Below are 20,599 nucleotides of genomic sequence, written 5' to 3'. Positions count from 1 at the left end.
TGGGAACCTTCACCAGGGCACAGTAAACACAAACAAGCCGGAAAGCCTAAGTAGCATTACATCTTAATCTAGCCACGAAACAAAGCCTGCTCTTGATCCCTCTCAAGCTTCCTGCACCACGAGTTAAAGTGGAACTTCATGCTATGTTTCTTTAAAAAAGCAAAAGAAACACAGTTACTAAATTTTTCTTCCCAATTATTGATTTCCCCCATATTGACAATGTTTCTAATGAACATTTGAAGATTTGACAATAAACACCAGCTTTAGATTTTCATACACAACACTACTACATTTTTGCAGGGTCTGTGAATTTGACAGCCTTCTAGTCTTACCCTGGGGGCTCTGAGATATGTGAGTAGTCTCATCCCATTCTGTGGAAGTACAAATAGGAATAGTGGCTGCTTGAACCAGGCTCCTGACCAAGCAGCAACTAATGGCAAAGGAATGAAACAATCAACGAGCTTACAAGCTGCAGAATCACACCTCATGCCATGAGACCATAGATATGCAGACTGATTGCAGATCTGGTAGGGCAACTCTAAACTCCAAAACCATCCCTCAGAATGCAAGAGAATGAAGCTATGTTTAAATACAACTGTGAAAAGAAATAAAAAACAGCAATAAAAACATGTAGCTTTTATTGGAAAATAGCCAACATTGACTTTTGTATGTCCTCCTAGATGTCCTTCAGCCATTGTCTACTTTGGAAAAAAAAAATAATCAGTACAGAAATAAGCTTTGAACTGACCTATTTATTGCAGAAGTTGTAGATTCTCACCATCAAAATATCACTGCCACTGAACTTCGAGAATTACAACAGGACAGATTTTTGCCTTAAGCAGAATGCACACGTTGGACAGTTGCAGCCTGATGCATAGAGCAGATCCTTCCTTGTCCACTTGGGTTGTTATGAAAACAATCTGTAGCTCTGAACAGTCAGTGCTTCCATTTTGGGATTTTCAAAACCTGGATTGTCTTCCTTCACATTCTATTTTCCTTACCTGAGGTAACATGCAAAGGCCTAAAATTTCTGTTATCAAAGTTCTACTTACAAGCCAAAAAAATCTGACCAATTGATCTGGATTCTGAAACCAAGAACAATGTGTTCAGCAGACACTGTTGACCACAGTTTAATGTTCAGTTCTTTTTGGGGGAATCATGCATGTACTCCAGTCACAGATGCTGATGATTGATCACAGGCTTGAGCCTCCCATCTCTGCTATAGCATTTTCACTGTTTTTGTGAGACAGTCTAGTAGTTGATAATAGCTGTACTTAATGTCATATTCCATGTCATACCAATAATTTACTGAGAAGACAAGAAAAGGAAAAAACATTTTAAGACTAGAATGTAATGATTTACAAATGTTTTACACAGTCCAGTTAGTACAGGCTTTTCCTTATTACTGATTGAACTTTGAAATGAACAAAGCTTGGACTACGGACAAAAATAATGTAAGCAAACAACAGAGTTCTTCAATGGTGCTGCCAATGCAACTCTGTCTTAGCACAAACCAGTTTCAGACTCAATACTGGAGATTCACTGAAGCAGAAAATGGCAAAACAGCTTAGGAACAGTATGCTTCTATTCAGACAAAATAATACCAAAAGTTTAATATCTGGATGGCAACCTCTCTTCCTGTGGATGGCAAATTCACCACTACTTCACAGTGGTCATCAATCAGACACTGCTTTAATTCTGCTTCACTTGCTAATTTTGTTGTATGTTTCCTAGGAAAATGAAGCCATGCACTGTAATATTGGACTAAAGCTTCTTGGAGGAGGATATGCTCTAGCTTCAGACACTCACCAGACCAGACCCATTCACCAGACCCAGACAATATATTGATTTTTCAAGTGCATACAGAGTGTACTGCAGTTAACAGACTAAAGGACAAATAAACTCAAACTCTAGTATTTCTGCAAAACAGATTGAAAAAAAGTGGCCAAGGGCTTGCAGCTGGGAACAACTCCACTTTAAAAAAAAAAAAATCTTTAGGGACTGATACAGCAGCACTAGGAAAAATGAATCGGAATTACTGCTTTACTGCTAGATTGCCTTTTAATCACAGAATCACAATAACTGAAAAAAGGGCTTGCAATATTTGCAGTGTTGCACAAATACTAATGTTACACTGTTCAAAGTAACTTTTTTCTTAAACAGCATTATCGGGATTATTCCAGACAAGCAAAGGACAAACAAAAATTCCAGCAAAAATCTCTTCCTCAAAACTTCCAAAACTTGCACAACGTAACAATAATACTTTGCATTATCCCCACCCCTCCCCATGTACCAAATGAGCACTGACTGAAATTCTAGAATTCACTTGAGCAGAGAAGAAGAAAAGGAGATAGAGAGATGATGATAGATCTTACTAAGAAAGCAATGACAAGGCTTTTGGTAAGTGCAAACACAACCTTATTAGTGAGGCAAGAGACTGGGTCAGAGCAGATTTCAGTTCACATGCAAACAGACTATCTTCCATGTTGTGTTGACAAAACTATGAATTATAAGCAAAACAGGCTGCAAGGAGGCAGCCCAATGGCATCTGTCAAGATTGTTGTTCCCTCCTGCAGAGAGGCAGATAACCTTAAAGGAACCTTTGCTCCCACTGATGCTTTGCTGTGGAATATCTACCTGCACACCCACCACAGTTCAAAAATGTATCTGGAAATGCTCTATTTTACCTGCAATACAGCCATGTGATTGCTGAACATGGTGGAACCAGAGAGAAGGCAGATATAACATCTCGCCAGCTTTCACTGTACACTGCAAAGGTTTTGCCTGAGCATACTCTGGGTACAGTTCTAGATCTGGGTTCAAGGGGTTCAGAGGGATCCAAGGTACCTAAAGGCAAAAGAGTGTGTATGTGTATATATATGTATACAGACCCTGGCATAAAATTGCAGCAAGCTTCCAGAAAAACAACTGAAAATCAAACTCACTAGGTTACAAAACATGTACTTTGTCTAGCAAAACATGTACAGCTACACAGCTCTCCACATTCAATTGGGAATAGGTCAAGGATGCAAAGATGTGCCTCCTTCAGTGACGCATTTCTAATCAGAGAAAAGGCAATAAACGTCATCCATGAAATTGCAGTTTCGTGGAATTCTTTCAAAACTCCTTCAGCCCCTTAAGTTGTTTGTTCCTCAGACATTCAGTACTTAAACCCTTTATCTGCATCATTCTTTCTAGAAATCCCTTCCTTCCTCTTTAGCTTTCTAGTGCAATTTTTACTCCCAGCAGCTAAAACACCCCTCCTTGCTGGAAAGTCCTTTTTGCCTGCATTAATTCTTTCTCTGCCCTACAGAATTATAAACCTCAGCATTCCAACCTTGCTGCATTAAAGGAATGAGATTCCATGAGGACTACTCTGGAAACAGAAAACAAGCCCCAGTTCAAGTTCTGTTATACATTACTCACACTTTTCAGGCAAAAGAGATTTGTAAAGAGCGTCCAGATATGAACATTTTAATCAAATAAATATTGCCACTATAAGAAAATACAACTTATTCAGACAGACATATTTTATTGCACTGAGTGATACTACTGTAGACCTGGGTAGAAGGTAAAAAGAAAGTGAATGTAGAGGGGTCTATTTCAGGCATAATTAAATAAATTCCTTTATTGTTGATAAAAAAGTTCTTTAGTGGATCTATCCAAGTCTGCTGCAAGGCAACCCTATGATATTAATGGTTTCAGGTGTGCAGTAAAAGATTTTTCTGGAAGCTAAGAATTCTTCGCAAATAGTAAAATACAAGTAAAATACCAGGGCATTCTCTTCCCAGTAAAGAAGGATTTCTAAATATCAACCAATATGCATAGTTTGAGGGCTCAGCAATGCCCTGAACTCTCCCTACTGTATTAATTGCATTCTTTATAAACCTTTTACCTTCTCAGCAGTCTTCTCATCCACAATTTCAAATGAACCATCTTCTGATATGTGGTAGGTTGCTGGCTGATAGAGCTCTGGAACCAGAGAAAGAATTAAATTACACAATTCAGAGAACCTAATGGCAGTGCATGTCACACTTTCACAAAAAAAAATTAAGACAAAACCATTTTCAACTTACTGCACTCAGTATCTTTCCCTTTTTCCATTTCAATTTTTATCCAGCTTCTTAATATACATTTTTTTTCAGTCAGTCTGAATAATACATATTCTCCTCCAAGCCCATTTGTATCCCAGTCCTATTTTGTTGCAGTAACTGCTTTCTTTCATTTGCAGAAGTCATAAATGCACCCCTGACTTACACATCATTCTATAGCTGGGTGTTTCACCTAAGGTCAGTCAACCAAAGAAGCACTCATGATAGTTATTAATGGCTTGTGGCCATTAATAATTTTAATTGACAGGGCTCATCAATTGCTTCAGATACTGCTGATTGCTTTTCTTTCATTGCTTCAGCACATGTGGTTTTCTAAGCCCTCCCTTGGGACAATTTATCTCCATTAATTATCCTAATGCTCAAAAAAATGGAATTCTCTTTTTACTACACACTGTGAAAAGTAAGCATTATCTCTGTTCTATGCTTTAACAGTAACTTGTTTTACAAAGTAGGACTCCTATAGTGCACATATATTTCATACATTCACATATGTACACCACCACCTGTCCAAGAAGAGAGAAGATGGGGTTGTTCAGCCTGGAGAAAAGAGAGTGCTGGGGATACCTCACTGTGCCTTTCCAGTACCTAAAAGGGACTTTTAAAAAAGACAGAGAAGGACTTTTTACCAAGGCCAGGACAAAGGGTTAATGGCATCAAAGACAGGATAGATTTAGATTAAATTTTTAAAAAAGGATTTTTTAACAATGGAGGTCATGAGGCACTGGAACAGGTTGCCCAGAGAAGTTGTGAATGCCCTGTCCCTGGAAGTGCTCAAGGTTAGGCTGGATGGAGCTTTGAGTAATTTGGTCTATTCAATGGTAGAGGCATTGATTCAATCATCTTCAAGGTTCCTTCCAACCCAAACCATTCTGTGAGTCTATGACTTCAAGGTTGCAAACAAAATAAAAACAATTAAAAAATATTGTAGCAGCACACATCTAGTCAAATTATGTTTGCATCACAGAGCACTCTGCATTCACTTAGTCTGATGGTTTGAAAGCCAAGGAATGGGAAAATCAGAAAGTTAAGCTATTCATCTTCTAGGTGACACTGCAACAGTAACTATTGCTGTGCACATAGGAAAGCAACATAAAGAAACAGAAAACAGGCAGTGTGAAGCAATGCTGCCATAAGATTCACTTTCTTAATTTCTCAGTTTTCAGAGTTTAGTTAGTAGCTTGAAAATTTCATTAAAACATAACTAATTTTTTAGCTTCCTGGCTTTTTTTCCTAGAGAGAAGTAGGTAGGCAGAATCCAAACCTGCAAAACATCAAAGATGACATGCTACAATACTGACAAAATACTATTCTGAAGTTGAAGAAACTGCCATGAGTATCACAGAATCAATTAGGTTGGAAAAGACATCAAGAGATGAGAACACCTGAGATCATCAAGTGTGAGCTACAATTGAACACCACCTTGTCAACTAAACCATGGCATTAAGTGCCACATCCATCTTCCCTTAAGCACCTCCAGACACATGCCTCCACCATCCCCCTGGGCAGTCCATTTCAGTATCTAATTAGCCTTTATGTGAAGAAATTCCTCCCAGTGTCTAATCTAAGCCTCCCCTGGGCACAAGTTTAGACCACTACCTCTCCTTCTGTCACTGGTTGCCTGGGAAAAGAGCCAGACCCCCATCTGGGTACAACCTCCTTTCAGGAAGGTCTAGAGAGTGATGAGATCTCCCCTAAGTCTCCTTTTCTCCAGGCTAAAAAAGTCCAGCTCCCTCAGCTGCTTCTCATAGGAATAGGAAACTCCACTAGCTTTAATGCCCCTCTCTTGACTTGCTTCAGTACCTAAATGTCCTACCTGAATTCAGTGGCCCAGAACTGGACACAAGACTCAAGATGTGAATTAATGAGCTCATTACTCTACTGGACTGGAAAACTCAGAATAACATTTGTACTACCAACTACCTGCAGCATGAAATAGAAGACATTTCTGTTCACACTGGAAAGTGTAATGCTGCATAAAGATCAAAATGTTACCACTGCTTCCTTTTTTTCACATCTTGCAGTATTTTAGTCTGTCCTCCTTCCAACCTTCAGACACACTGCACAGCAAAAGGATGTACCATATGGGATGAAGGGACGGTCACTTGGTGGATGCAGTAGAAAATATTTCTCTCCAGATATCACACAGTACAAGTTCTCATAATGGTCTTTATGTACTAGCATTGAGAAAAAAAATAAAAAATTAAAAAAAAAAAAAAAAAGAGAAATGTGGAAAAAGACACAAAATCATAGTTATTTCCTTCTCTGTAGCAAAAAACACATTAAATTGAAAGTATCAGCTTTCCTTATTATTATCAGACTGCTTCTTCCTCTTGCAGCCATGGGAAAGCCACCTATCATGCAGTAGCAAATGAATACAATGAAGCAAATTGTCAGTGCCTTGCCTGACACAATACCAGGTATATGCACCCAGAGACACAGCAGCAGGAGGCTGCAGAAGGGCAGAATAAAGAATACAAAAAAAGCATGCTAAATTAGAACTGGCTTAGCAAAAAAAACTGCACCCTTCCCCTGACCCACTAATTCAAAATAAGCGAGCTTAAACTTGTGCTGAAATCACCAGAAGATTTACAGTGACATAGGATACATACAAGATGTCACAGCAGCTGACTCCCCAAGCCAGAAATTCACAGCATCAGGCTTCTTCCCTGTATGGTTAGGGAAAAGAGATATGATGACAACAACAACAACAAATTGTAATTTTTAAAAGCATTTTAAATATTTTTCTGCCAATTTTTGCCTTTTCACTTCCTTTGTAACTATGACAAATTCCATTGCAAATAGCACTCTGTGAACAACAGCAATCTCCTTCTACATTGCAAACACTGGGCCAAAATATGACTCTGGATCAGAGAAAACCCACTTGATGTAAAGAAGAGTTACATGACATTTTTTCAGTTTTAAGGGTCCCAATACAGAACAGAGATACTGATTCCAGAGTAATCCAACCCCAAAACTTGGATTACTCTATTTGGTATTTTACTACCTCTGCTTTCTAAGAGGATGAAACCAAAATGAGCCGTGGCACTCAGAAAGAGAAGCATTCACCATATAGTACCTAGTGTGACTGCTTTAAAGCTCCATGCAAAATATTTACTGAATATGAGAGAAATAGAGGGTTTACCCAGTGCCTCACTCATCCATGGTATGTCAGGCTGCACATCACAGACAAGTTCAGGAAACTCCTCAGTGAGGTTTGAACACTGCTTCTGCACATAGAATACGTTGGGAGAGGCCACTTTCTTCTCCACAATGTCCAAAAAGTCCATGAAAGGCATTTGGCGCTCCTCTGGCATGACAAAACGGTCCTGAAACACTGCATCTGCATAACCATTTGGTGTCACTGCCACACTCACCACCTTGGGACCCACCACCTCCCTGCAAAACAATCAAAGGTTTACATCCAGGCCTGCAATTAGCTCTTATATTACATACTGGTTATGTTTAAAGGCAGCAAAAACAAGATGCCTGTCTTTCCAAGGATGTGTCTCTAGACTAGATTTTCTGCTGTCTGGTAAGGACTCTGGCATTCTGCTCCAATTGCTCCCTGCAGTTAAGACAACTCTAGTTTCTTTTTCCTCACTGAATTCTCTCCTAACAGGACAGTTCACAAAGGAGGTCCCTTTTCCTCCATGCAGACAGAGGATCCTCTTCAGCCACTTCTTTTCACCAAGCATGGCAGAGCTTAATACTATTGTAGCCATTCAACTCAGTCAGATCCAAGGGTTCACATGTTCAAAAGCAACTGAACAGGGAGAAGTGGTGGACACAAAATGATAGATACACACCCCATGATGCTAACAGTCCTTAATTCCACAAGATATTTAGCTTTAAATCCCACAGAACGAATCTGAATCACAGATTTTAGGTCTAACCATAAATCCCCTCTTAAAGAATGACTTTTCTTTAAAATTTCAATCATTGTTAAAATGTTCATCATTTAGTTTTTTGAAGAAGACAAGGTGTGCTCAGTCACAAACAAGTCAGCCTGTTCTTACAATGTTGTAGCCCCACTGCAGCTGGGTGGGTTTCAACAGCCTGAGTCTGCTGGATGCACCCACCCTCCTGGCTGCATCAGAACTAGGGGGGCAGTATGTGTGCAAGGAAGACACCTGATCCTGGGGGGACTGAACACCTTCATCCAGCACCAGGAAGGAATCTGAGCTAATCTTACAAATAAAAGCAAAGATCAACCAAGGGGTTTTTAGTGAGGTCACCCGAAATTGAACACCAGTCCTGCTCCACAGCTCACTCATACCTGAGGTACGCTGAGCTCCATTTCTTCAGAGCCGGCCAGTGGCTGATGGCGTTGCGAATTATACAGGGTTTATTCGGGCTCACCCACTCCCGATAAAACTCCAGCGGGGATGGAGGCCTGTCAATATAGGGTATGGACTCCGGCCAGCCCAGCTCTGTCCAGGCAAACAACAAACAGCGTTACTCAGCACCCCGGGACAAGCAGCCCTGCCAGCACACAGGCTTCACCTGCCTCACCACGCTGACAGCGAGCAGGGCCCCCCACGCACCCCGAATCCCCCGTTAAAATCCAGAGTGCCTGCGGGGTTTCAGAGCCAGATGGAAACCACAGGCCAGCGCCTGAGGATAAGGGGATAAAGGGCCTGTGCTACAGGATGTGCACCTCCCGCACAGAGGATACCACAGGACGGTCTTTAGGAAGCTGAAGCAGTGCTTTGTTTCGCTACTTTATACACAGAGTAACAACCATTAAAGGACCGTTTTCTCGAGTTTCGCTTTTTGCTTGCGGCGGCCCTTCTGCTTCGCCGTGCCCTCGGAACCCTCATGCGGGCAGCACCGGGCGGGGCCGGCCCAGCAGCACGGCCCGGCCCGGGCGGGGTCACCGCGGCCTCCCCGCCCGCCCCGCGCCCGGCGCTCACCGCGGGCCTCCCGCGGGAAGGCGGCCAGGCAGCCCCTCACGGCCCGCAGCGCCGCGCCCTCCGCCATGCGCGGCCCGGCCCCGCCTCAGCCGGGCCCGCTTCCCGCCCCTTCCCCCGGAACACCAACAGCGAACCGCGCCCGCAGCTCGGTAACAAATGGTCACGTTTTTATTGAAACAGTTTAAGACACCAAGTACAAATGGATACAGAGTTAAAAAGAGCTCCCTGGGGAGCCTCACAGTGCAAAAAAAAAAAAAAAAAAAAAAAAAAAAAAAAAAAAAAAAAGAAAGAAAGAAAAAAAAACAACAAAAAAACCCCGACAAACGGAATTTTTAATTCTTTCCCCAAATAATAATTAAAAAAAAAAGGACAAAGTATTACTTTACCTAAAGCCAAAAGTATAAAAGCAGGCGTTTATAAATAAAGCGGGAGGGTTTTTGTGGGTGCTGCGCAGGAGTGGAGGGGCAGGGGCGGGAGCGGGGCCTGCCCTGCGGCACGGGCACAGCTCGGCCCCGAGCCCCGCACACACCATGGCAAACGCGGCACACGCCGCAAGGACCCGGAGCACCGGCCACCTGCTCGCCCGGGGGCTGCCAGAAGACCTGTCTACCATTTCAATGAGGTCATTTCGTGTCCTGGATGCTACGCATCCAACGGGCTGGGGGGAAGACACCGTATACATGCATGAACTTACCAAGGGTGTTTAATATACCTGCTTTTTTTTTTTTTTTTTTCCTTATATATAATTATATACATATTCGTTCTTTTTAAAAAATTAACTTGGTATGTTTCTACTCCCGAAAAGAAACGTCCCAATTCCTCTGAGTCAAGATGAAATCTGCCAAACGGGGAGGCTGCGGAGGGGCTGCTGTAAGGCCATGCCCCAGCCATCGCCTGGGAGGTCGAATGGAAAGGAGAGGACAACCTGAGAGAGGAGGTGGAAGAAAGGCAGACTTGCATACACACAGCTCCTGGGTGCTGCTGAGGGATGGGGAGGAGGAAGGTGTCACCTGTCTGCAGCAGGAATACAACAGTTTGCTGCCTTTTCAGGCTGCAGCCCTTCCTACTGTCTCGGTTCAAGAGAGCCCTTAAACAAACTGAGGGGGTTCACAGGCAAAGCAATACTATTTACGAGATGGAAAAGAAACCTAAAATTTCTCATTTTGACCAGGAATGTTAGATTGAATGGGGGGAAATATATGTAAAGGGGATAGGTAGGTCCAAATTATTTTTCAGGCTTCATGTTAAACAAACAGCTTAATACAGGTATCTTGCTGTGCCTATGCTAACACCCACACAAACCAGTAAGTGGGATCACAAATCATTAAGAGGGATAGACTCAAATTTATTACCTCCTCTGACAAGCCTCTTCACTTCCCAGGCAGTTACCATTCATTATTTCTCTACCTGGCCCAATGAACAGCATGCAGTGAAACATGTTCACAAGGTGCAAATGCAATGTATTTATGCTCTTTTTGTTCTGTAAACTAGAGATTTTAGGAGTATTTCCTACTGCCAGCAATAGGAAGTTAGCAGGGAAGAATTAGTTGGATCAGTCTTAAATTATAGAGAGCAACACTATCTCCTCACCCCTCTCAGCAACAAACTTGTGGCCCCAGCATTTCCTTTACTGGGCTTCTAATCAATTCAAAACATCAAAGCCTTGAACAAGCAGCCCACGACTTTGCCATTTAAGAAAAAAAAATTGTTGCTTAGAGAACAACAAGAGAAGAAGCAAGAGGCTCAATAGAATATATTAAAAACAAACTCCTTCCAATTCATCCTTCAATTACAGATCACCATCTCCAATTCCTTCATCTACTTTCCTGAAGCCTTTTGGTATCGTAGCATTCACAGGTATTGGCCAAATGGTGTTCTCAAGACCAAGACTATCTCTACTTCTACTCTGTTTTCCTGAGTCTCCTACATATACTATTCTAAATTTATTTTAAACTACACAACCATTCTCCAACTGATCTACTTGCCCAACACTTTTCTCACCATCATTCTGATCGGATTTTACCTCTAGATTCCTGTATACAGCCATGACCCCAAGTTAAATCAATTCCAGGAAACAAAATCCACTCTGATCAACTTAAAAATCAGCTTTTCTTCACACAATTTATTTCCAAGGAGTTCTGTTCCATACCTCTATGCCAGCTTTGCTGGTTGTTGACCTTTACCTTCATGGTAATTCCATTCTCACCACTTGGCTCTCCTGTATCATCTCTGACCTTTTTGTCACTATCTCAATGTTTAAATAATAAGATGGTTAAAAATTGCACAAGGAAGTAATATAAAGGACCCTCCAACAGTTATCAACAGTACCAAAATATACCTGGGTTCAAGGGACTGCATTTTTTTCCTGAGTGTTTTGTGGCCCCAGTAGAGCAAGAAATTTCCTGTATACTAGGACGTATGTTCACAGTCTGAAAGTGGAGGAACTGGTCACCTCAAGAGCAAGCTTGATCCACACTAACTCCTATCACAGACCCAACATGACTGTTATAACACATTCCACTCACAGCATCTCCAGGTCTCCTTTTTACTCAGAGAAACTGCCAGAAATTTCCTCTCTGGTTTCCAACTTGCCTTCCTTTGCAAAACCTGTCTGTGCAAGAGAAGCTGCCCATGGGACCAAGCACACCAGCTGATTCAGCACAATACAGTGCAGAGACAGGACTAGAAAATAACCCCTTTAAAGTACAAGCCCATTGAAGGAAAGGTTAGCAAGGACATATGAAACATGATTAGGCAGATTTCAATTACAGGCAGAGCTGGAAAGCTCTCCAAATGCTCCCCATACTGCCATGTCCTGAAGCACTTGACAGTGATCAGACAGCAAACCTGCAAGGGGAGAGACAGAACTGCAGATTATTCATCCCCAGAGTTACCCAGGAGAAACAAGTTGTCCTATGCCAGATCAGCAGAAAAAAGGCTGCACTGCAGATCTGCAGTCACAGAAAGACAGAGAAGTCAACAGACCACAATTCCAAGTGCCACAGGGGTTCAGAGAGACAGCAGCCAGGACAGTAAAATGAAAGGAAACTTCCACCCTGTAACCTCCATAACCAAGTGATGCAGTCTGCTGCCTCTGACTGACTCCCACAGGTGCTAGCAGTCTGTCTCCCACCAAATTCTTGTTCCTTGCATTAGTTTTATGAACTGGGATTACACTGCTCTGCCTTAAAATAAATGTAAGACAGACTGGAGATGGAAGAAATAAAACACTTTGTGTATTTGCCCCTGCTGTTGAAAGGAGTGGGAGTAAGGTGCTGAAGAATTTCATTGGTTTCAATTTTTTTTTCTTAGCTTATATCATTGACCTAAAAAACATCACTGGATGCTTTTTGAAACTAACAATTTTAAGCCACAAGAGACACAAGTTAGCATGGGTTAGAAGCTCCACAGGGCAAGAAGAATATTGCACATACAAATGCAAGAAGAGAAGATTCTGTTTCTCAGACCAGAAATTCATAAAAAGCAAAGAGGCTAGAGGCAGGGGAAATGGAAATCACACCCCAAAATATCTCATTTTAAGTTCTTAGGAAATAATTTTCTGACAGGATTTGAAATAGCTTTACAGAAGGTAAGAGAATAGCTTTGTTGGAATGTAAATATTCCATTTTCATTTAAAGGCAAGGAGAAAACATTTTCCCATCACAGTGAAATGAATGAATGACACAGATGGCACTGCAGATCTCTCAAATCCAGAGTTACATACTAAGAGATGGAAACCAGCTTTCCAGTGTCACTTCTCACAAATAAGTCATAACATCAAAGTCAATACCCAATTCCTAATCATGAAAAGTGGCTGAAACAAACTTTGGTATCTAAATCCAATTTTAAAATATCTGCAGAAAACCTGGTCTGAAGTATCAATGTAACATCAAATTCCAGATTAAAAATATCACTTATGAATTCATAAAGTAATCTCCAAAGCATGGCCCAAGGGATACAGAGTCTTTCCCTGGAGGTGAATGCAGATAAAACACAGTGTGGGGACTGTCTTGACACAGTAGGAAAGCAGACAGGGTTGTCATAACAACAGCAGGATTACTGCAGAGAACAAAACTAAGGCAGGAAAAGCAAGAACAGCAAGACAAGGTCTAAGCAGAGAACAGTTCATTAATTGCACAGACACTCCAGCCTGTCTCCCTGTTTGGGATTTATAATACAGAGATTGTTTCTCGCTGGGATATGGCAAACGGATTGACAGTTTTTTTAAAGGACAAAGATAACAGCCACAAATGTGGCATAGACCAACAGTCAAGAGAAATAAATTAATAAATAAACCCATAAAAAGTCTGATTATTGATTCTCATGAAGTCTCGGAGAGGAAGGGATTGGCTTCACGTGGACTCCTTTGCTTTTAGTCAGCAGTTCAGAATTTATTGGATAAACTGGAGTTTCTTTGTATTTTTAGGTGTCAAACATCCTGACCTCCTGGCTATGAAGAAATTTCATGGCAATTTCTCCAAACTCCTCTTTCAAGACTTTGTTTAGAGACAGGAAGTTGAAGACAGTTGGGAAACAAATATTAAAACTGTGGCCAGCACATTGCTAAAAATTGGAACAAGTCAGTTGTTGGAGCCTGAGGAAATCAATTTATAAAGGTATCCCCACCAGCCCTAGACCAGCTGATGGTAGCATTGGTCTGAAGCTCTCTCTGTGGTCCTCTTCATGCAATTATTTCTGTGTATTCACAAACACCTGAAAGCCACCCTTCTTAGAGCTTTTTGTCCATGCGTCGTTCCACAGCTTGCAGCAATAGCTCTGAGTACTGTTCCAACAAAGCTAGTGTCTGCTCATCTCCCAAACTCTTGGGACTTGGTAGATTGGCACCACATCCCTCATTCACTGGGCTAGTGTTATCCTGTGGCTTCACCAGCACCTCCTTATCTTTTGGAAGCTCTTCTGCATCCTTCAGAGAGTCCAATTCTTTCTTCATAGAGGAGAAGGTTTCTGTCAGGAGGCCTGCTATTTTGTCTTTGTCAGTAGAAGATACTGTATCATTCAGTACCTGAAAACAAAGAGGAGAGGAGAAAACAGAATGCATTGGGGTTTAGGCAGAGCACCAAGCAAGCAATTTTAACCCTTTAGGAAAGTGAAGCCATAAAGATTTTCAGACCAATCAAGTCTACTTTTCTTCAATATTTGAGACTACCCATTTAGACATGGCAGGACATGCATCCAATACTCCCTAGCTGCACAAAATCCAGAGGCAATACTCCGATAGGACAGAGATGAGAAGCACATTTTTGGGTAGTGTTCCCTTTACAGTGGGCTTAAGGAAGTACTATGTTTCCCAGCTGCAGCGCAGAGCCACAGTCTCCTGTCCCTCCTGTCTGCCAAATGCAGCTGGTGTCCCTGGAACAGAGCAAGGTCACATGCTGTGGCCAGAGCTGCACCATCAAAGTCTCACATTCACTGCAGGAGACTTGACAGATCAGTGCTAAGCAAAGAAACAAAGAGCTGTTATATTGCTCTGCATGAACTCTGGTTTGGTGGTGAGAAGGACAGGTGAACAGCTGCATGTTCTTCTCACAGCTGGATTCCCATGGTATCCCACATTTGCTAATCTTTTTCCCAGGCATCAAAGACAAAGAACAGATGAGGATAATAAAACTCTAAGCTCCTATAATATTTCATAGCCCTGAAACACTGCATCACCATTAATTAATTCCCTAATACCCCTTTGAAAAAGAGCACACTGTTATCTTCAGTTTACAGATAGACTAAACAGACTGAAAACGTAATTGATTTGCTCAGAGTACCATAGCAAACCACTGGAAAATTCAAGAGCTAGAAATCAGGAGCTCCTGCATCCCTAGATGCATTCAAGCTGAAGGTGCAGTCAAGTGGACAGCCAGGCAGCTTGTGTCACTGATCCAGGTGTCAAGAGAGCAGCTTGAGGCAGCAATCAGTTAGACTGTGTGTAAGATGCCCGTGGGCTGTGAAGCCCAGCTGCTGCACCAGAGCTGTGTGTGAGGTCACTCAGTCACTCACCCTGCGGTAAAGGTGAAGGGCTCTGCGCATGCTGTCCTGGAGCTCGGACACCACGTGCTCACACTGCTCTATGCTGATGCCTGATTCTGGAGGGAGGGAAACATAAAAGCACAAGTTAAGGCACACACTCCACTATCCACAACATCATAGTTTGGTAAGAAAACAGGTTTTTCAATGCATATCTGAAAGACCACACATACACAACTTGTTATTCAAATTTTAGGGCTGGTTTGAGCAAATTATTAAATAGGCACGTTGCATGATCTTCCTGTCATGCTAACTAGATATGCTGCTTGCTTCGCCACCTCTATTTTTCCAGTCTTTAGACTCTTCAAAGTCAGCAATGTTTTTCCTCAGACTGCACATTTTTTTTACAGTCATGGATAGTCACAGATTACCCATGTGATTTCCAATTACAATTAAAGCCATGTTTGTATGAGAACTTCCAGTGGCAAGAGGGACAGATCCAAGGAGCCTCTAATTCAGCTTCTACCTAGTTAGAAATCTGCAAGCTTCCCCTCACACATCCTTCTGCACAGTGTATTACTAAAGAAGAGAGGATGATGGATTATACTGAATTATTGCAGTGTTCTCTAGTGAGGACTGAGGTCCAGAGGAGTTGTGACAAGCAAACTCAATCACAACAGAATTGCATTGCTGAGCAACCCATGACATACATTGCTGATACACCATAACCCAAAACTGAGAAACAAAAGCAAGCAACTGAAGGACAGCATCTTCTGCCTCTCCCCAGAAGATATAATCTCCAAAACATGAGTTGAGGACCTACAATCTTTATGCAACAAACACTTTCATGAATTTGACACAAACAAATACATAGACACATAAACACAATCTTCAAATTGCAAAGGTCTGGACAAAGGACATTCAACTTTCTTTAGTTACCTAAACCCAAAACTTTGCCACATTAGCACTGAAATTTCTGTAATTCTAAGAACACCATTTTTGAACAGACTAAAGAGGACCTGAGCTAATTTTATGAATACATCCAGATGATGCATAAACAAATACAGCTAGAAAAACATATACTTATACACAAACAAAAACATCCACAAAGAACAAAGGGGCATGAACAAATCCTTCCATTTGCATTCTTTGATCCTAAATCACCCGTGGAGTCTGAGCACAGTGAGCTTCAGTGCAATGCAAGATTCTTGCTTTCTGTCCCCCTCCTTCCCTCTTTATGTTTGAAACCCAGCTGTTTCTTCTCATGATTGTTTCTGGATTTCTCTTCTGATCATTGTTTTTATGCTGGTCTCCAGCTCAGGGAGGTGCCAGTCATAAGAAAGGTCACAAAACCTAATAAAAATGCTTAAGTAACAGACATTTTCTGCCTCTTGGGTGTGCAGAGCAGTGCTCTTCAGAAACTAGCAGAAAATATTAAACACAGCAACAGTATTAAGCACATCTACAGCATTTAACTGTAGATGATAAAATGCTTTAACAAGAACAATTAAGCCCCTTTATTTGCAGCTGTTATACAAGTAAGAAATGGAAGGACAGAAAAATTAAGTGGAAACCCAAAGTAGCAGTGCAAGTCAGAAGCAGAGCAAGTCTCTATCAACCCTACAGTTTTAATTTAAACTGCCATATTGTGATTCCCAGAAGCCACAGTAAGTTGTTAACAGCAATAGCCAGCTTGGATCTAAACAGTTTTTCCAGAACCCAGCACTAACAATTTGGGAAATGTAGTCTGCAAGAAGCTTAAGGCTGACAACTGCCTACTGAGAAAAAAAAAAAAACATTGGGATCCATATCATTCTAACTCACTAAAGGATGCTGTTAAATATTCTGTCAGGGTGTGCTACGTCTTGGGAGCTGTTAAAAAAAAAAATTACTGAAAAAAAAAAACCTTGCTCTTTCTCGGTGTTACCTGTGTTAATTCTGCAAACTGACCAAAACCTTTTGCTATGCAGCCTGATTCGCAAATCTAGAAGAGAAAACTCAGCCTAAAAAGTAGAGACAACTACAATTCTGCTATAGAATGTAATTCCACAGCTTCAGGCTGCATCTAGTGCTGGAAGAAACCTCACCCCTGTAGGGGGAGGGTCTGAAAATTTCAGATACACTCACTGTTCTCCAGAGCAGCTACAGTATGATAACTGCAGGTCCCTCAGACAAAACATCACATTTCCTGTTTCAAATATTAGTGCTTCAGTCTTAAGGTGTGTTTGATCCCTCTAAACATGCAAAAAGAAAAATAACAGTGCATCAAAAGCAAGTTAAACCTTCTGCAATGCTTTGGTGCAGAAATATTGTGCTTAACCAACCCAATGAATGGTGCAACAGCCTGGCACCACAGAAGTATTACACTGGATTACAGAGCTATCCCTTCTCAGATATGAGTAAGTACAACATAAAGGGATAAAAAACTGTATATCCCCTTAAGGTACAAGCTATCAGTACAGTGGTTAACATCCAGCTTTCTAATGCACAACTCATAAAAGTGCATTTCCTTTTAGGTTATGACACAACACAAAAGGTTCAGAGATGATGTAGAACTGAACAGTGCCACTGACTGCCACTGGAGGTTTTCCTGCCGTGGAGAGCAAGGTTTCAGCTTCAATCTGACCTTATCTGCTAGTTTTCATTTTACTTAACTACCTTAAACGGAGGCCTGTAATAGAGCTGCTTTCAGCAGGTGAAAGTATTTTGTCTTGTACCTTTTTTTCTATTAACTCACATTTTTTATGTTCAAACCCTCCACATGCACTGCATATTCAGTTTGCAGACATCCTCAAAGCAGAGTGGTAACAGCACAAAGACCTGCTTGCTCTCACAGGTAGCTACCAGCAAGGAGCTCACCTTTATGAGCTTTATCTCATGGGAGAAAATTGTATGCAAACCCTTTTGGACCCTGCACACTTGCATATTAACAAAGGAAAGTTTGGGCCCAGCATAACTCCACTGAAAGTATTATCTGTGCTTGATTGATTCTGTCAGCACATGTTGGCCTGCACCTTCATTTGCTGACCAAACATGTTACAGGAGGAGGATGGGGATCTGATCCACACACTCCAGGGCATTCCCAGCATATCAGCTTTTAGCATTGACCACAAAGAGGTAATTGTACAACTAAATCACTAGAATCATGACAGTTCTGAGATCTACAAAACATTCAGCTAAGGACTGTCAGACAAAAGACCCAGAGGAAATGGAAACTAAAGACTGAGAAAAAGATGTTAGATTGAAGAAGTGTCTCACCATTGAGGGGATGGTTTATGGAACGAGACAGGTGCAGACAGGACGAGACAGGCCAGAAGCTGGACGTAAAGAAATGTGATGGGATCGTGAGGCGGTTCACAAAGACAGGAGACAGAAGGGGGAAGATAAGAGATGGGTATCCATGCACACCTGAGACCTGTGCCAAGGCAGAAATTGATGTAGGAGACCTCGGCCTGATGGGGTCTAGTGGGCAAAGTCCAGGCTGGCTGTCTAGCACACAGGCGATGCCGCTGATCCGCTCCCTGCCCCTGGGCAGGGTGCTCTCAGGAGACCTCAGGTGCTGCCCCTCTGACACCTCCCTCAGTTTCAGACTAGCGACCCCTGGCTCATCCTGGCAATCTGTCCTTGAGACTGGATAATCCACTGGGCTCTCCTTAGCAAGCCCTGTTGGGACCTCTCTGCCAGGAACTAGAGATCCAGCAGTTTGATTCTCCCTCTTGGAGGCTCGGACCTCGGGGAAAGAGGGTTTCTTTTTAGAGGCCCCAGCAGGTGACTGTGGAGACTGTGGCTCAAGCAGGGTTTTTGTTTTGGTAGTGGGTGAGAAGGAGGCCAGTGTGGGTCTATCAGGCAATGGCTTGGGAATGTCAAGAATCAGATGTGCTCGGTTTGATGATGCCAACTTGCTGTGGAAGGACTTGGGAGACGAGCAGTTTACAACTGGCTGGAGTGCAGGTTTAACTGGAACATTTTCTTTCACAGGCAGCTTAATCTTCTCAGCATCTGATGTGGAACTAATCTGTGTCTTCTCTGTCAGTGGAGGACTAGTCCTCCCATCAGTCAACATTTCAGTGGAGCAACCAAGGTACAGATTTTCCCCTACAGATATGCTCCTTGACATCTTAGCCCGGAAGCTGGTTGTGGGGTTCATGTAGGACTTTGGTTTTGCAGCCCTCACATCTTTGGCCAGCAGAGCACCAGATCCATCCATCTTCAACATACTGGCTGATAACACCCTGCAATTGTTAGGTCTGGGATCCTTCTCAACCACCAAAAGAGTCTGAGGACGCTGCTTGGCAGAGGATATCACTCCAGGACCCTTATCTGTGAAAATTAAACAGACAAACATTCCAAAAATAGACGAGAGCCTGCAGTGAATTCCTAAATTGGAATTTAATGTGGCTTAGCTCAGCCCCTGTGAGATGTGTACAAACATAACCACTAGTTCAGGTCAATATCACTAAGCCTCAACAACTTTCTTTTTTCACCATTCCTCATCCTGCTCACACACTACTGCTTTTCTCATGGGAGATTTGTTCTTAAAGTGGGTGTCGGAAGACCTCCGACCACTGTGACTCTTAAGAGAGAGGCCAGAGGAAGCAGGCAAAAACTCGTATATGCTGTTGTGGTTATTAGGTGGGGTTTTTTTGGTTTTTTAAACAAACTTATTAATGGTTACTGAGTTGATTGTTTCAAAAACAGCGTTATTTCACACAGTGGGCTTGGATACAGTAAGCACCCTGTTACTGTCCCTTCCCTCTTTCTCTCCTTCCCACTCTGGGGAGCTTCAATCATAGCTTGGAGCAACCACACATAGCAAGAGAGAATACTTTGCAAATATTTTGCAAATACTTAATTTCACCCTTGCCAGTGCTCCTCCCACAGATGCCAAACAAATATCAGAGACTGATAATTAGAAGACCAGCATCTGCACTACAAATTTAAAATATTAAATCATATTTTAATTAATAATGTTAAAATATTAAAAATATTATCACTTGACAGGCTAGAAGTCCGTAGCTCAGAATGCAGAAAGGCAAGCTTAATTTAAATCCTCCACTCAGATATCCCCATTTCATTCTCAGGTTCATACCATCATTCCAACATGTATCCTTACCCTCATGCACAAGGTCATGCACTGACTGTGCCTTTCTCATGACAGCATTCACAGGGCCTTCTGGAAAGGAGGCAATAACCCGTCCAGGAGCCATTCCAACTCTGCTGGTCTCCAGAGCTGATCTGCGCTTTTTCTGCATGTAAATAGCTCGATTTGAATTCACATTCTCTAGGAGCTGGCTGCTCTCTGATGCATCACCAGGATGGCTGCTGTCATTTTTCAACAGGTTTGGTGTAAACTGACTGGTCTGGGTTGGTGGCTCGATGGGCTTTGAATCCAGTGTCAGATTTGACGAAGAGAGTGACAATCGTCTGAAGAACACAATAAAGGAAACCCAGTTAAAACAAGTAAGTATGTTCCCCTGGATAGACAGGAACATGCATTAAATTTCTCTGGAATAAAGAGCCCCTCCCTGTCTGGACTCTTTTGAGTCAAAAATGCCCTAAGCTGTTACTACTTAATTCTACCCAACCCTGCAAGCTGTG

The 20,599-nt window shown here is 42.1% G+C and overlaps 2 protein-coding genes across 5 annotated transcripts in view; both read right to left on the bottom strand.

The window, feature by feature from the left end:
- Positions 1-621: 621 nt before the first annotated feature.
- JMJD7 (jumonji domain containing 7) lies at positions 622-9,142 on the bottom strand. Its single transcript, XM_079309059.1, has 8 exons — positions 9,026-9,142; positions 8,389-8,542; positions 7,255-7,508; positions 6,722-6,778; positions 6,191-6,286; positions 3,896-3,972; positions 2,688-2,847; positions 622-1,308 (listed from the first exon to the last, which is right to left on the bottom strand). The coding sequence occupies exons 1-8, from the start codon at positions 9,090-9,092 to the stop codon at positions 1,220-1,222; spliced, it is 954 nt and encodes a 317-aa protein (XP_079165185.1). The 5' UTR covers positions 9,093-9,142; the 3' UTR covers positions 622-1,219.
- A 29-nt stretch (positions 9,143-9,171) lies between these two features.
- The window catches only part of MAPKBP1 (mitogen-activated protein kinase binding protein 1), a 95,987-nt gene continuing 84,559 nt past the window's right edge, over positions 9,172-20,599 (bottom strand). For 2 of the 4 annotated variants that reach the window (XM_079309046.1, XM_079309047.1), the window contains exons 28-31: positions 20,115-20,425; positions 18,410-19,321; positions 15,035-15,120; positions 9,172-14,048 (exon numbers count right to left, since the gene is read on the bottom strand). In XM_079309046.1, coding sequence (XP_079165172.1) covers positions 13,755-14,048; positions 15,035-15,120; positions 18,410-19,321; positions 20,115-20,425 — 1,603 coding nt within the window. In that variant the 3' untranslated portion in view covers positions 9,172-13,754. Of the gene's footprint in view, positions 14,049-15,034; positions 15,121-18,259; positions 19,322-20,114; positions 20,426-20,599 lie in introns of all 4 variants that reach the window. The other 2 variants (XM_079309045.1, XM_079309048.1) reach the window with 2 other exon arrangements.

This window comes from Erithacus rubecula (genome assembly GCF_903797595.1).
Source record: "Erithacus rubecula genome assembly, chromosome: 6".
NCBI lineage: Eukaryota > Metazoa > Chordata > Aves > Passeriformes > Muscicapidae > Erithacus > Erithacus rubecula.
This window is presented reverse-complemented; position numbering and strand designations above follow the sequence as displayed.

Excerpts from the sequence above, each read along its gene's own strand:
- JMJD7 (XM_079309059.1), bottom strand. The coding sequence starts at position 9,092 with ATGGCGGAGGGCGCGGCGCTGCGGGCCGTGAGGGGCTGCCTGGCCGCC. Across the intron at positions 8,543-9,025 it reads CTTCCCGCGGGAGGCCCGCG|AGCTGGGCTGGCCGGAGTCC; the intron begins GTGAGCGCCGGG and ends TTGCCTGGACAG. Across the intron at positions 2,848-3,895 it reads ATGAGAAGACTGCTGAGAAG|GTACCTTGGATCCCTCTGAA; the intron begins GTAAAAGGTTTA and ends TTTTGCCTTTAG.